The sequence below is a fragment of the Cryptomeria japonica genome, chromosome 8, assembly GCF_030272615.1.
Source record: "Cryptomeria japonica chromosome 8, Sugi_1.0, whole genome shotgun sequence".
In the NCBI taxonomy this organism is placed as follows: Eukaryota; Viridiplantae; Streptophyta; class Pinopsida; order Cupressales; family Cupressaceae; genus Cryptomeria; species Cryptomeria japonica.
The window spans coordinates 721032041-721046988 of NC_081412.1; the positions used below are offsets into that span (position 1 = coordinate 721032041).

The following is a 14948-nucleotide window of genomic DNA, read 5'->3' on the forward strand; positions in this document are numbered from 1 at the left end:
CGAAGGGGAGTTATGGTGCACGGACTGCCGTACCGACGGACACACCAAGGGGTCTTGTCTGAAAAAAGCATTTTGTGATATTTGTCAGATTGCCGGACACCTTACCAAGGAGTGTCCGTACAATATGAGGACCCGTAGCCAACAGGTTCTCTTTACAGAACCATCTGCGTCAGCCGGCACGTCCCAGCCTACGAGCAACAACGCCTCGTCTGGCGGCTACCGAAACAACAGGCGAGGAAGAGGCAATAATAACAATACGAATAATAGAAGCCGAATCCAATACGACGCTAAAGGGCGGCCGATGATACAATGCCGAGCTTGCAATCACTGGGGGCATTTCGCCAGAGACTGTACGGTGGAGGAAGCACCACAAAAGCTTTGCAAGTGGTGCGGTCCGGGGGACCATGATGATGGCAATTGTCCCAAATCTGGCGTGAACCTATTGAATGTAGAAACGGAGGATGCACTCGCCATAACAAGGTCCAAGACGAAAGCAGCCACTTATCCAGACCCCCGTACGGAAAAACGAAAGGCACTGGAGGCACGAGCGGAATTAGAGAAGGAGATGTCAAGGAGCAAGGATGCACAGGGGCTTGCGGGTACTTCTCGCTCTGAAGGAGAAACAAATATTATAAACCAACTGTTACAGGTCGAGATACCCGTCAAAATGAAGGACCTCCTGGAAAGTATGCCGCACTTGCGAGCGACGTTGTTGCAATCCGCAATAATAACCCCAGTAGGCCAACCAATACATGGCAAGGACAACCTTGGCGAGACAGCAGCAGACCCATTAACCCTGACGATCAACAATGGTAGACACCCAGCAGTGGTGGAGATGGGTATATTGGGCACCATCTTGACCGACACAATTGTCGACGGCGGGTCGGGAGTAAATGTCTTGCCAGAGGAAACATGGAAAAAATTGGGTAAACCTACTCTCTGGCCGTCCACCTTTAATTTATTGGGAGCAGACCAACACGGCATCAAGCCGCTTGGCACACTCATGGCGCAACAGGTGACGATCGGAACACAGCCATTCGTCCTGAATTTTGTGGTCATCCCATTGAAGAAGAAGGGGTACGACGCCATCCTCGGCAGAGGTTGGTTGGTGGCGGCCAAAGCAAATCACAATTGGAAGAAAAACACCTTGTCCATGGAAAAGGCTGGCCGAAGGTATACCATTGACCTCAAAACTCAACTGGTTAATGAAGAGTTGGCGTCGGAGTCAGAGTCCGACGGAGACGATACCGACGAAGGGAAGGAGGGCAGGGAACCAAATGATGAAGGCATCTTAGGAATTCAAGCCTGTTCTGAGGATGAGACGGATTCTTTGAGAGGGCTCTTCCATTGGCAAATGGAAGACTATGAATTATTGTACGGGTGCAATATGTTGGGGATTGAAGGACCTAACATGAACGAGTTTCCGCCAGAGTACGGACAATACAAGGAAGGGGATGTCCCTGTGGATGATGCACTAGCGCACAAGTTTGACAAAAGTAAGCCCATAAGGTATGAAGAATCCGCACTTCAAGTTACAAACCTTGGGGAAACTTCAGAACAGAAAAATATTCTGGTCGGCGACGACTGGAATCCCGTCTTAAAGACGGCGGCGTTCAAAATCTTCACCAAATACAAGGATGTGTTTGCTTGGACATATAAGGACCTCAAGGGGGTACCACAAGAACTTTGTGTACATCGGATCCCTCTGGTTCCCGGAGCCGTGCCCGTACGGAAGAGGCCATACAGAATGAACAAAAATTATGCGGCCAGGGTAAATAATGAAATTGACCGCATGCTTGAATCAGGGATTATCTTCAAGGTCCAGACGAGTGAATGGGTATCACCCATTGTGATATCCTTGAAAAAGGAGGCCGATCAGATAAGAATCTGTGTAGACTTCAGGTGTTTGAATGCTGTCACAATTAAAGATCCGTTTCCCATACCATTCACAGACACCATCCTGGAGGAAGTCGCGGGTCATGAAATTTATTCGTTTATGGATGGATTCTCCGGATACAATCAAATTTCCATTGCAGAGGAGGACAAATTGAAGACCACCTTTGTCGTAGAAGATGGCGTCTATGCATACAACCGGATGCCATTCAGGTTGTGCAATGCGCCAGCTACCTTTCAACGGATAATCCTCCATATCTTCGATAAAATGTCCGTAGGAAACTTCAAAGCATTCTTGGATGATTGGTCCATTTACAGCACGGAGGAGGCACATCTGGCCGCACTTGGCGAATGCATGGAGAGATGTCGACGAGCCCGCCTCGCCCTAAATCCCAAGAAATGCAGATTCATGGTGCCTCAGGGCAAGTTACTAGGGCACATCGTCTGCAAGGCTGGACTGAAGACGGACCCTGACAAAATACGAGTCATTGTGGAGATGGAGGCGCCCGACGATGTCACCGGCGTCAAGTCATTTCTTGGACACATCGGGTATTATAGGCGGTTTATTAAGAACTTTGCCCAAGTATCATACCCACTTGATAAGCTGACACGAAGGGGGGAGCCGTACGTCTGGGGGACGGCCCAAGAAGAGGCTTTTCAAGAGTTAAAATCACGATTGGTGGGTGCGCCAATCTTGACATACCCAGACTGGGACAAAGAGTTCCATGTACATGTCGACGCATCCAACTTCACCATAGGGGCCACCCTGGCACAGGTCGGCAGCCACGGGCTGGACCACCCAGTATATTTTGCAAGTCGACTCTTGTCAAACGCGGAGAGGAACTACAACACGATGGAGAGAGAAGCCCTCGGCATGGTATACTCCGTCCAAAAATTCCGACATTATTTATTGGCGACACCATTCACATTTTATGTGGATCACCAGGCGTTGATGTATTTGGTGAACAAGCCAATCATCCAGGGGCGGATTAGTCGATGGCTGTTGCTGTTACAAGAATTTACGTTCAACATCATTGTCAGACCTGGCAGGAGCCACGTCATAGCCGACCAGCTATCACGGATCAAGTCGGGAGAGCCAGCCGAAGGCATTAGCGAGGATTTTCCGGACACCCATCTTTTCCGCATTGCCATCCTTCCTCATTGGTACATGAGTGTGGGTGAATATCTGTCAACATCAAAATTTTCGAAGGAAATGCCACCAGGTGAAAGACGGAAACTTGTATTAAGAAGCCGAACATTCCAACTTATAAATGGTCTTCTCTACAAAATGGGACCTGACCAGATCCTACGACGATGCGTCTTGGAAGAGGAAATCCCAGGAGTATTGAGAGAAGCCCATGAAGGGGCTGCTGGAGGACACATGGGACCGGATACGATAGCAAGGAAGGTCCTACTAGCTGGCTTGTGGTGGCCGACACTGCATAATGACGCCAGAGAATGGGTGACAAGTTGTGATACATGTCAGCGTGCTGGGCGACCATTAAAAAGAGATTTCATGCCACTTAACCCGGCGCATGCTCAAGAATTGTTCGAAAGATGGGGGTTAGACTTCGTTGGTCCATTGAAACCAAGTCACGCCCGACGATGTAGATACATTGTCGTGGCGACAGAATATTTGACCAAATGGGTGGAAGCGAGGGCTTTGGCGGACAACTCTGCCGTCAGTACGGCAAAATTCATTTATGAACAGATTATCACCCGGTACGGAATACCTATTCAACTGACAAGTGATAGAGGGGGGCACTTTGTAAATCATATTGTTCGACTACTGACAACCGAGTTCAAAATTTTTCATTCTCTATCAAGTCCGTACTATCCCAGGGCAAACGGTCAGGTTGAGGCAACCAACAAAATCATCGTGTCGGTAATTTATAAGTCCTGTGGGGTGGAAAAAGAAGACTGGGAAGAGCGTCTGCCTTCGGTACTCTGGGCGTACCGCACAACTTACAAAGTAACTACCGGGCAGACACCTTTCCAATTGATGTACGGCCAGGAAGCTGTAGTGCCGATCGAATTCATGGTGCCAAGTCTCAGAATCGCTATTGACAACAAACTAGGCGACATGGAAAGCCTTCGAGAGAGATTATACGCCTTAAATAAGTTGGATGAAAGACGGACGATGGCACAATGGGTGACAGACGTGGCCCAGCAACGCAGGAAATACTGGCATGACCAACACATTCGGCGGGCGAGGTTCACGCCGGGCCAATTAGTCCTAAAGTATAACGGACAGAACGAGATTAAGCCCGGCAAGTTCAAAGTGAAGTGGCTAGGCCCTTACAGGATCCGAGAGGTCGCAGCCAATGGATCCGTCAAGCTCTCGACCCTCGACGGACAGGAAATCCCAGAGGGCGTCAATGGGTCGAAATTGAAAGTGTATCACCAGAGGTTGGAAGCGTGCAGGAGCAGCCCGACAGGAGGTGCACAGTCGTAGTCAGACAATAAATGAAAATGAAAAAAAAAAAATTGGAAAAAAAATTAGAAAATTCAGAAAAAAAAAATTGAAAAAATATATAAAGGAAAAAATTGAAAAAAAATTGAAAAAAAACAAAAAAAAAAAACAAAGAACAAAGGAAAAGGGCCACCGTACGGTGGCCACGTAGTGGCACCACCGTGTGGTGGCACCACCAACGGTGGGCACCACCGAAGGTGGACGCCATCGTGCGGTGGGCCACCGACGGTGGGAGCCACCGTGCGGTGGAAGCATATGCCGAAGGTTGGAAATAGAGCAAAGGCACCGCACGAAAACAAACACACCGCACGAAGCAGATAGAACACCGCACAAGCAGCCGACGAAGCAGATAGAACACCGCACAACCACGCCTACACCGCACAGCCACGCCTACCGAAGGGAGATAAAACACCGAAGGGAAATAAAACGGAGCAAGACAAGACACCGCACGAAGAAGGTAAAACGCAGCGCAAGCAAAAACAGGACACGCGAAGGAGGAGCAACCCCGCGCCACCACGCCACCACGCGGTAAGGGAAAACAAGAGCCGCCGAAGGGAGGGAAAGACGAAGAAGCCACAGTGCGGTGGAAACCGAAGGCAGTGGGAGAGAAAAGCGTCGAAGACGAAAAGGTTTTCTTACCGCACGCTAAGAACGCCGCACGAAGGAGATGCCGCGGGGGAATGAAGGAAGTCAAATGCCAAAGAAGCTACCGTGCGATAGAAGGTGAACCCAATCCGATGTACCAGCCGAATAGCGTGGAGAGAAAGAAGCTACCGTGCGATAGAAAGAAGGAAGTCGAATTTTAGGCGAAGAAGGAAGCTACCGTGCGGTAGAAGGAAGAAGGGGGATTCTGTGCGAACAGCGTGAAAAAAAAAAAAAAAAACGCACCGCACAGTCTTCGCTCTTCGGTGCCCGGAGGCAGTTAGCCGTTTTTTTTACTACAGCTAGAATCAAGAATCAGTTACAGGAAGCTAATGGAGTCCGCGGGAAAAAGAAATTGGAAAAAACAATTGCAGGATAGCAGCCATAGGAAGCCGGATGCATGTATTCTTCCTTCAGGTGTTCGAATAGCAGGCGGCACGATGGAAGCCAGGTAGAAGAAAAAAACACCACAGCAGCCCACTGTACGAGGGAAGAACACCTCCACTTCACAAAATATCACCTTTGAGGGATTGAATGGGGTGGAATGTCGGAAATGGTGGCAAGACATGCCGGATGATAATTTGGTGAAAACAAGTCTTCGCCGAGCAGGGGTAGAATGGGCTATACGGATGCCTGTGTTCGCCATTCGCGAGTACGAGGGAGCATTGCGATATATGGTTGATACCTTTGATAGCCGCTCACGGACGAGCACATTTGAGTATTTGGGGAAGGATATCACCATATCCTTCAAACCTGCAGATTTCACCAGAGTATTTGGCATCCCAGGCATACATGGCAAGAAAGTGGACTTGAAGCCGAAGAAGATGACACGGGAAGAAAAGGAACATTGGATTAGGCGAGTGTCCCGAGACTTGACCCCAGCAGAGTTGGCGAGCATCGTAAACGCCACGAAGGGTCGTGGGATGCGTAGGTCCTTTGTCGCAGAGGGGCATTGGCGATGCATTATGGACGTCATCAAAAGCAGGTTGATAGGGTCGGGTAGGGCATCAGACATCGCTCTACCACAGATAGTATTGATGAACGGGTTGATGAACGGAGTCGTCTATGATTGGGCTACCTTGTTATCAGAGCGGATGTGCGCATTCTTGATGATGGAGCAGCGCACCTTTTACATGCCCCACTATGCCATTGGACTGTTCTTGGAGGCTACGCGGGAAGCAGTGCCAGAGGCTGAGTTGGAGGTACGGCCACAGGGACCCTTGGCGGAGGGTGAGCCTCCTATCATGCATTGGCGACATCTGGATATTGGACACTCTTCCGCGAAGCGGAAACGGGTATTAGAGACCACCGCAGCAGAACCAGATAGTGGGCGAGAAACTTCTAGCAGTGCAGAGGATTCGGAGGATTCGGAGGATGAGGACGACAGTAGTAGTCGGGCCACAGACGAGGGGAGGATGGAGCCCGCCGGAGAGCGAGTGTTGTTTGCACCACCCACACTCCCACTTGGCACACTTGTGGGGTCGTCCGCGGGCAGTACTTCGATTCCGGCATTTGGACAGAGCCGCACGCCCGTTACACTCAGGCCCATGCAGCCGGCCGCAGCACCTTCCGCCATACCAGCCGCAGGACCAACTCCCGCAGAGGCATGTACTGACAGCACGGCAGAGTTGTGTGGTCCACCACAGGGAGGCGTGGCAGAGGAGATGGTTGAGACGGAGCCTCAGGTACGACTGGACGTCGTGGGATCCGATGCAGTGGTGACGGTTGCTGCCTCCTTGTTGGAGGAGCCCATCGCGGGACATGTTTCCGAGGGGGAGAGAGGGTCGGAGGTGTTGAGTGCAGTTCCATCGGTGGCGGCTATGGGGAGTTGGCTGACCCGGAGATTCCAGATGACAGTGACGCCACTCGTAGGAGCAGCTGTACTCTCACCTCGGCGAGAGCCTCCCACTGAGGTGGTGGATCTGGAGGATTCCTCGGCGGAGACGCAGGCACCAGCAGAGGGACAGGTCCTTGGAGAGGGTGTTCCTACCGGCCCAGAGCAGGCGACTGCTACACTTGAGGGGGCGGGGGAGACACCATTGGGCCAGCAGGATGCAGTTGGTGTGGTTGAGGAGACTTTTGAGTTACCACGTGGGCTTCCTGTACCTACATCGGGGCTAGATGGAGAGGATATTGAGGTTTATCTGGCAGATATGGTGACGAGGGGTCGGCGAGTGGTGGCCGCAGCTCAGACACGGGCTCTACGGCAGGTTGTGGAGGAATTAGAGCAGGTCCTCCAGTTTATGCGAGACGGCTGTCCAGCAGCTTTCACCTCATGTTTTGAGGCACGAGGGTGGCCAGTTACCCAGACGGATGCGATGTTGGAGGCTTGGCGTGTGCCTCAGCCCGTCGTGGAGAGTAGAGTGACGACTCTCGTCCGGGAGATTGAGCAGGTTTACAGGGAGGCCTACTATGCCTTACCCCAGACACAGCACGAGTCCGCAGTTCGCGAGGCTGCTCGAGTGGAGTTAGAGCAGGACATGGCCAGGCAACAAGCCTCGTGGGCAGCCGAGAGATCAGAGTTGGTCACACAGCTTGAGGCAGCCCGCGCAGAGAAGGTTGCAGTGGACGCCCGTCTTTCAGAGGAACAGAGTGCGCGGAGTCTCGTCTAGCAGGAGTTAGATGTTGTTCAGGCTCAGTTGGTTCGCATGACGGAGTCCGCCGATACCAAGGAGAGGGAGCTACTGGAGGCTGCACTTATGGTGAAGACTGCCTTAGAGAAGGTGTTGGTAGCAGAGCGGGATGTGGCAGCGCGCACCCAGTAGGTCTATGAGCTCCGCACCCGCCTGGCGGCCCAGACACCCGCATCTCACCCTTCAACTTCAGGGACGCTTCCTCAGCCCCCTCCTTGACTTTCACATTGTTTCCATTTTGTTGTCAGTCGTCGGAGACGACTTCTTTTTTTGGGGGGGATGATGTTATCGGGAAAAAGTGTATAGTTAGTAATGTTAATTATCAATAGTTAGTTAGCCGACGGGTAGGTAGTTGGAGTTGCGACGGTTGGGTCGCACCCCTTCGGCAGTCATATATTGTATCACCTCCGGGTGTTGGGACATGTATTGTTGACGACGGATATAATATGAACATCCTTTGACATTAATGGAAAGCTTATTCTGGTACTTCTTTTATATTTGCATTGTACATTGCTGTTCAGTTTCTGTATTCTTCCTGTTTACTCAATGAGGTAAACAACATGTATAAATAAATCTAAATGTATTATATAATGGCATGGCAATCACAACATTTGGAACCAACAAGTTCTTTAGAGGGATGGGCATATAACATTTGGAAATATGAGAAACGTATCTAAGATAAAGCTTTTTCCCAAAAGACGAAGAGTGTTATCCGCAAAGAATTTGAAAATGCACCTATAAAATCAAAATGAATAATGTATGAATCGCATGCTATCTACTACTTATCCTACCATGTAAAACACTGAAAATGTAATATGCGTACATATTTGAGCTTCCTCATAGAAGTATACAGCTTCAACCAAAAATAATTACTTAGCTTTAAATAGACATGGATTTACCTGTAATCGCACAGAACTGTTTTGCTGAACGCATTCTCTGAGCCACTTGATTGTCGTTGGAAGTGAAGGCATGACAGCACTGAACACATTATTCTTATAATTATGATAGCTTTCTTGTGAAGTTTCGTCGAGAAAAAAATCATAAGAGGGTGGCATTTGTGACAGTTCTGACGCTGTCCTATCATTGGTCTCTGTTTTTATTGGTGTGCACAGAAACATGCAACAGTCCGAAGGCATTAAACAATGTAGACTTGAGAAATCAAAAGTCAGTTAACATTGTATCAACATGATAGTAAAGTTTGGCCATCCTCTATGCCCAAACCATGCATGTGTTCATGGAAGATACAAATTACTTCAAGTAATAAAATAAGATTAAAATTTGCACTCAGCTGACAATAGAATGTAATTCGAACTTAATGTAATTTTGTCTTGTTTGCATTGACCTTTAATAACTGATATTTTAATTGCAAAGCAATTACACAGAAATAACTGGGAAAGAAATGATTACCTTTGCCTCTATTAATTAGATTTTCCCATGTTCTTTGTAGAACTAACTGCCACGAAAGGTTGACTTTTGGAGAATCATTCGCTGCAGGTGTCAAACTGGACCCAACTTGAGTAAATGATAATTGGTTTGGCACAAAAAAAGCTCCATGGAAATGTACTCCTGTACGCACCACCAAATTTTAAGATAATATTTAACAGTGTAATACTGCATTCAAGTGAATGCACCCTATGGGATAAGAAAAATTGACTTTTCTCAATGTAATGACAGACAACGACTGTTAAAGATTAAATTGTTTGTGATAGAACTCCAAGGAACAAATTGGATATATCCTAAAATGTTTCGACACACTGTTAATTTGAGAGTAGTCAGGCATCATAAAATAGTTAGATCGAAATTCCACTCAAAAGACATTTAAAACATGTCAGAAGGATTGTTAATAAAGGCGTAAAAAAGAAAGACCGATCTTTAAACTATTTAATGGATACACCTTGACCTTGGTATGACAAATGTTTAATTAGTGTTTAACATTCCAATCAACAAGAGGAATAATTTATCAGCACTTCATTTTTTTCCATTACCATGTGATCTAAATCCCAACAGATATCTAGGGGAATATTACAGGCTCCCTAATTTACAGTTACAGTGGCAGAAGATTATGAAGAAGATAATTAAATTTCATAATACACAAAAAAACAAAGAAACAAATGACAAATTCAAGAATTGTGAGTTATTAACAATTCCTGTGAAATAGTTAAGTAGAATTACTTGAAAACCAATAAATTTAAGGTGCTATATATGCCTATGTAATATAAGGGTTACACGAGCATGCTGACGAGGGGCTACACAGTTTGCAGGTATGGAATACCTAGTGCAGAGCCCCAATACTTGGGTAAGTGGATGCATTACCAGAAAAGAACTTGAAACCAAATTCTAATTTTAATAATTTGACACAGAATTTATGTTGTCATTAAAAAAAATAAATTTTCATCATTATCTTTTATTTTTTGTTATTAATCTCTGTTTTTCATTTTCATTTCTTTTTTTATTTCAAGGAGCATGTGGACAGTGCAGTGGGAATGGCACTGAATACGTGGGAAACACACTCTAAAGATAGGGTGCCTCGCTCAAATGCACTAATTATGTCACTGGGTGCGGGTGTATCCAAACCCACATGCTGGGAGTGGATGTGAATATGGCTCAGAATCATCCTGAAAGTTTGAAAGCTATTTGATCCACATAGTTATTGGCATATTCTATCTCTAGATTATAACTTATGCTTGAATCCTATTTTTGTGGTAATACTAATGACTTCATCCAAGATATATAAAAAATATTAAGTCGGTATGGGGTTCTCATCTGAAATACAGTACCATGTAGAGCACATGTATCAACAAGATGAGGAAGAAGTAGTTGTGGGTCCCTCTCAGCCATACAATTAAATATTAGGATCTGCAAGCAAAGAATATGATATTTTGAGAACCATACACAAACTTGCAGTCTAAATCACATAAAATATACTTGCCACTACAAGATTTCATACTATAAAGGTGAAACTAGAAATATCTCTTGTATATATTTGAAAGAGAGTCAAGATGTGACTGTTGAAAACTGACCTGCTTTGAATTCTTCCTATAGTTTTCGCTGCTGTAGTTCTGTTGCTCAAAATTTGATGACAGGTGGTGGTTGTCATTTTGGATTAAATTGGGTGCTCCCTTAACTTGGGTAATTGATTGTGTATTGTCTTTTATAGCATGCGAAAACCAAATGGCACATGCTTCCATGCTTTCTGGACTGTGTGCTCCATCCAAATAGAAAATCAACTTGCTAGAATCAACATTTTCAGCATCTTCCATATCATGTTGATCAGAGCATCTTACATTGGGATCAAGAATGATTTGTCCACGACCCAGAAAATTGGTCATTGTAAGCCCTTTAATGAATGGCTCTGGAAAATGTCCATCATCTACCTGGAACATGAACATCATAACCCATGTTACTCAAGGGGCTTCCATTTGCAACTTCAAAATAAACCATATATTCAAACAAAGAAAAATAAATAATTGCATATAATGAACATTAACAGACATTCTCAAGAAGATTAAAATCTTTAGAGTGCCCGGTACTTCGAAGCCAAGCATGACAAAGGGCAACAGCTAGGCCTGCATTTATATATTGATGATCACCAGCCAATCCTAGCTTAAAACCACCTAGACTTGAAATCCTCAACGGCAGTGCCACTTGGAGAGGAATCTGCATCATTCAAATAGAACTTTAAAGAATGATACTAAAAACACAAAAGAATTGAAGAATTAATATAATGAAAACAATGAATTTATTGTACAAAAACAACTGAGATATTAAGAAAATTTGAAAGACAATCAATGATTCTAATTTTAAAATGTTGTTACATCACTGGCACTAGGTTTAGTCACTGGTGAAAATGACACACATCAAAGTACATATTTAAGGCTTTATTGCTTTTTTCTAGTCCCGTCCACCATCACGACAAAAGTTCCTAGTACAAGAGCAATGTATTAGCAAACCACTCAATTTTTAGAATTAAAAATTGAGTCTCTTCTTAGCATTTTAATTTGTCCCTTTGAGGACAACACAAAAGAGAATAGCATGCAAGGATAAACCTTTCTTGAAATTAGAAGGGGAAGCTCCCTTGTAACAAAATCTAAACCCTTAAACTCTAAAGGATTGGTTTTCAATATGCAACACAAACAAACACAATTCTTTTTCTTCTTGGGCAAAGGCACAAGGCAGCACTTCTACTCAAGCTGAGAAATTTCTATCTATTTTTCTTGAAATCTAACACTTACAAAAGTTAACAAATGCGTACACATTCTAGCTAAAAGTAGAGACTAGAAAGCATGAGTACAACACAAAACATGGAATTGGATTGAATAAACAAGATTCAGCAAACCAATTAGATGCTATAGTTTACAAAGCTATGACAACCTACCCTGATGATGGATCATGGAGTGTGATAAAAAATGTTGATACAAAAACTCACACGCAATCTAATCCAGAAATTTAGCATTGATTACTATGATAACCTCTTCACTGAAGCCTACAATGTATAGTCCACACTTTTCAAGAAAGACTATTCGATTTGAAATCAACAAACACAAGATTACACATGACAGCTTGAAGCCTTGAACAATAATCTCAGCAACAAATAGGCATAAAAATTATCATTTTATCCCTACCAAAATCTAAGAGCCAAAACACTTATTTAAAAATGTTTATGCTATTCACATGTAATTTATTCAAGGTAAATGAAAATAATACTTAAGCTCCTAAGCTAAATTGTTTTTGCTTCCATTCAAAACAAGCTCAAAACATATCATCTCACAATACATTGTCTAAATCAAGAAAACCACAATTAGATCTTGGCTAGATACATCATGTCCCAAGATAGAACTTTATGACCTGCAAAAAATTGGCACCCCTAAAAGTTTTGTTTGCCAAAAAATATTTTAATGAAAATTATACAAAAAAGTTTCACAAAATGCCTTCAAAATTTTTCCTGTGTCCCTTTGACCAATGATGGATGAGGTGTGCAAGTACAGATTGTATGGTCATACATGTCTATATGGTTTTTACCCCCCCAAAAAGTAGCCTCGTTTTTCACCCAGCACGGATTTTTCGTGATTTGACAAGCGATTTGAGGGTTTTGGGGCTTTTTGAGTGCAATGGTGATCTTTGTTTTGCTCAAAAGGGCCCAAATTTTTTGCTAACCCTCGAAGTTTGACTTGATTTAGCCAAATTGACCCAAAACTTCAATTGCTTGTATTTTGACGAAACGACAATTGATGTTAGGGTTTTAGGATGCTGCGAGTGCGATGGCAACCTTTGTTGGAACCCAATGTGCTTAGAAAAATCTCTCAATGTTGGATCCCTCGAGCATGTGGACATGAACTTAACATATCTAAAGCTTTGATACCATGTAGAAGCTGATGATACAACCATGGTAGCCATCTGCAAGCAAAACACTTGTCACACAAAAGAGATCAAGCAATGATAATATGCTCAATAACAACCTGAGAATTATGTATTGTTTGCCCTCTCGGGTGAATAACTTAAAGTACACATATAAAGCACGTGATGCAGAATAATATTGCCATAGATATCAGGTCAAATATAAGAGATGTTATTCCATTCATAATTGTCTTCCGTCACAAGTTACATTCGGAAGTATATAAAGATACCGAGGGGGTGCGAGCGCCAACCGTCGCACCGCAACTGCCACCCCTCGGTTGCCAACTAACCAAGACAATTACAACTTAATTAACTAGTTTTATTTTCATGTACAATATTGCCGCCAACATCATCCCCCCCAAAAGAAAAGAAGTCGTCTCTGGACGACTTAATACAAAATAGAGATGACATTAAACAGAATTGCTGACACTAGTCGAGCCCGAAACTTATACACCTGCTGCGTCCTCGCCTGAAAACCCTTTTCTGCTACCATCCAATGCTCAAGTGTGGATTTAACCATTAGTGCTTCCTTTGACATCACAATCCTTCTGTGCCTAAACCAAACTTGTCTGCAAAACATGCTTTTCAGTCTCAGCCTCCACCAACTGCTACTCAAATGATATTGTCTCCCTAGCCAATTTGTCCTCGATAGCCACCAGCGTTGCCCTCTCGGCTTCCAACTCCTAGGTACGTTGAGCTAAGTCTCACGCTAGTACTACCTCCAACCTGGTGGTCAGCTCCTCCCGAGCCTTCTGTGCATCCACCAAGGCAACCTCACATCAAGCCGAGACATACTCCAAGTTCCTCAAAGCGTACCATTCCTGCTTGGAGGTGGCCACAACCATCTGGCACAAAGGCTAGGAGACGCCTCAAATCCTCCATAACACTCCCCAAAGGCTGATAACTGAATTGAATAACTCTCTGGTGTTGTATGACTTCGCGTTCTTGCAATGCCTTCCCTCAAATTCTGTTTGTTTGCAACCTCCAAATCCGTCTCCTTGTACGGCTTATGGCTTCCCCGCCAATGCTTAGCTGCAGGCTTCTTTCTCACAGTACAGAACAACCCAACACTTACTGTGCCTTCTTTGATGCCCTTTGCCCAACTCAAAAAGTGTATTGTAGCTCAAAAATAAATTGGGGGTCTGGGGCAGCGCCCCAGGTGCGCTCCCCTTTAGAAGCACACAAAAGTCCATGGCGCGCATCATTTCTGTGATATTTTAAGATGTCAAAACCCTTCTTCTCCACTCTAATATTTTCAGCATCCTGGCTCCACATGTCATCGAATGATTTTTCAATCTGGTCGTCGTCGTTGTTTTTTTGTTTCCTCTGTAATGTCCCTGATGGCACCCCGACCATACAACCTCCTATTGTGCGAATTGCACATCCATCCCCGTCTTGGACAGGGACCCCCCGGTTTGTGCCTTTCTATCTTTGTGGAAGAGGAAGGGGATTTGAAGGGTCAAGTGCCGCTAAACCAAATTCGGCTTCTAGGGGCTGTTGTGACGTATTCACACATCACCCCATAAATGGGACCCCTGCTTTTTGCTTTCTGGGGTTTGTTTTTCTAGTTTTTTTTGAGGTTTGGTCTATTAGCCTTTGCATGATGAGTGTTGTTAGGGGAGTCGCTGGGAAGGCAGGCTCTGCTTGAGCCAGGGTGAGTCAATAGGGCCCCAAAATTAGGGTTTCTTTGAGAGTCTTCCTTAGTGCCTGGTTTTGCTCTTGTTGCTCATCGTGTCTTGCTTGGTGAGTGAATATCATCCTTGAAGGTCTGAGTTAGGTCAAGTTGGTGAGTGATGGAGTCTGGAATGTCATCTTGATCTTCAAATGCCCTAAAATTTGGCTGTCTGGAATGTCCTGATCCTGAAATTTGACCAAGTCTGGAAAATTGAGGAATCCTCCAAAAACTAGAATTT

General features: G+C 44.9%; 1 protein-coding gene across 3 annotated transcripts in view; it reads right to left on the reverse strand.

The window, feature by feature from the left end:
- The window catches only part of LOC131074214 (folylpolyglutamate synthase), a 334535-nt gene that overhangs the window by 15257 nt on the left and 304330 nt on the right, over positions 1-14948 (reverse strand). For all 3 annotated transcript variants that reach the window (XM_058010777.2, XM_058010776.2, XM_058010775.2), the window contains exons 11-15: positions 11134-11298; positions 10662-11015; positions 10419-10497; positions 9049-9207; positions 8541-8731 (exon numbers count right to left, since the gene is read on the reverse strand). In XM_058010777.2, coding sequence (XP_057866760.1) covers positions 8541-8731; positions 9049-9207; positions 10419-10497; positions 10662-11015; positions 11134-11298 — 948 coding nt within the window. The remainder of the gene's footprint in view (positions 1-8540; positions 8732-9048; positions 9208-10418; positions 10498-10661; positions 11016-11133; positions 11299-14948) is intronic.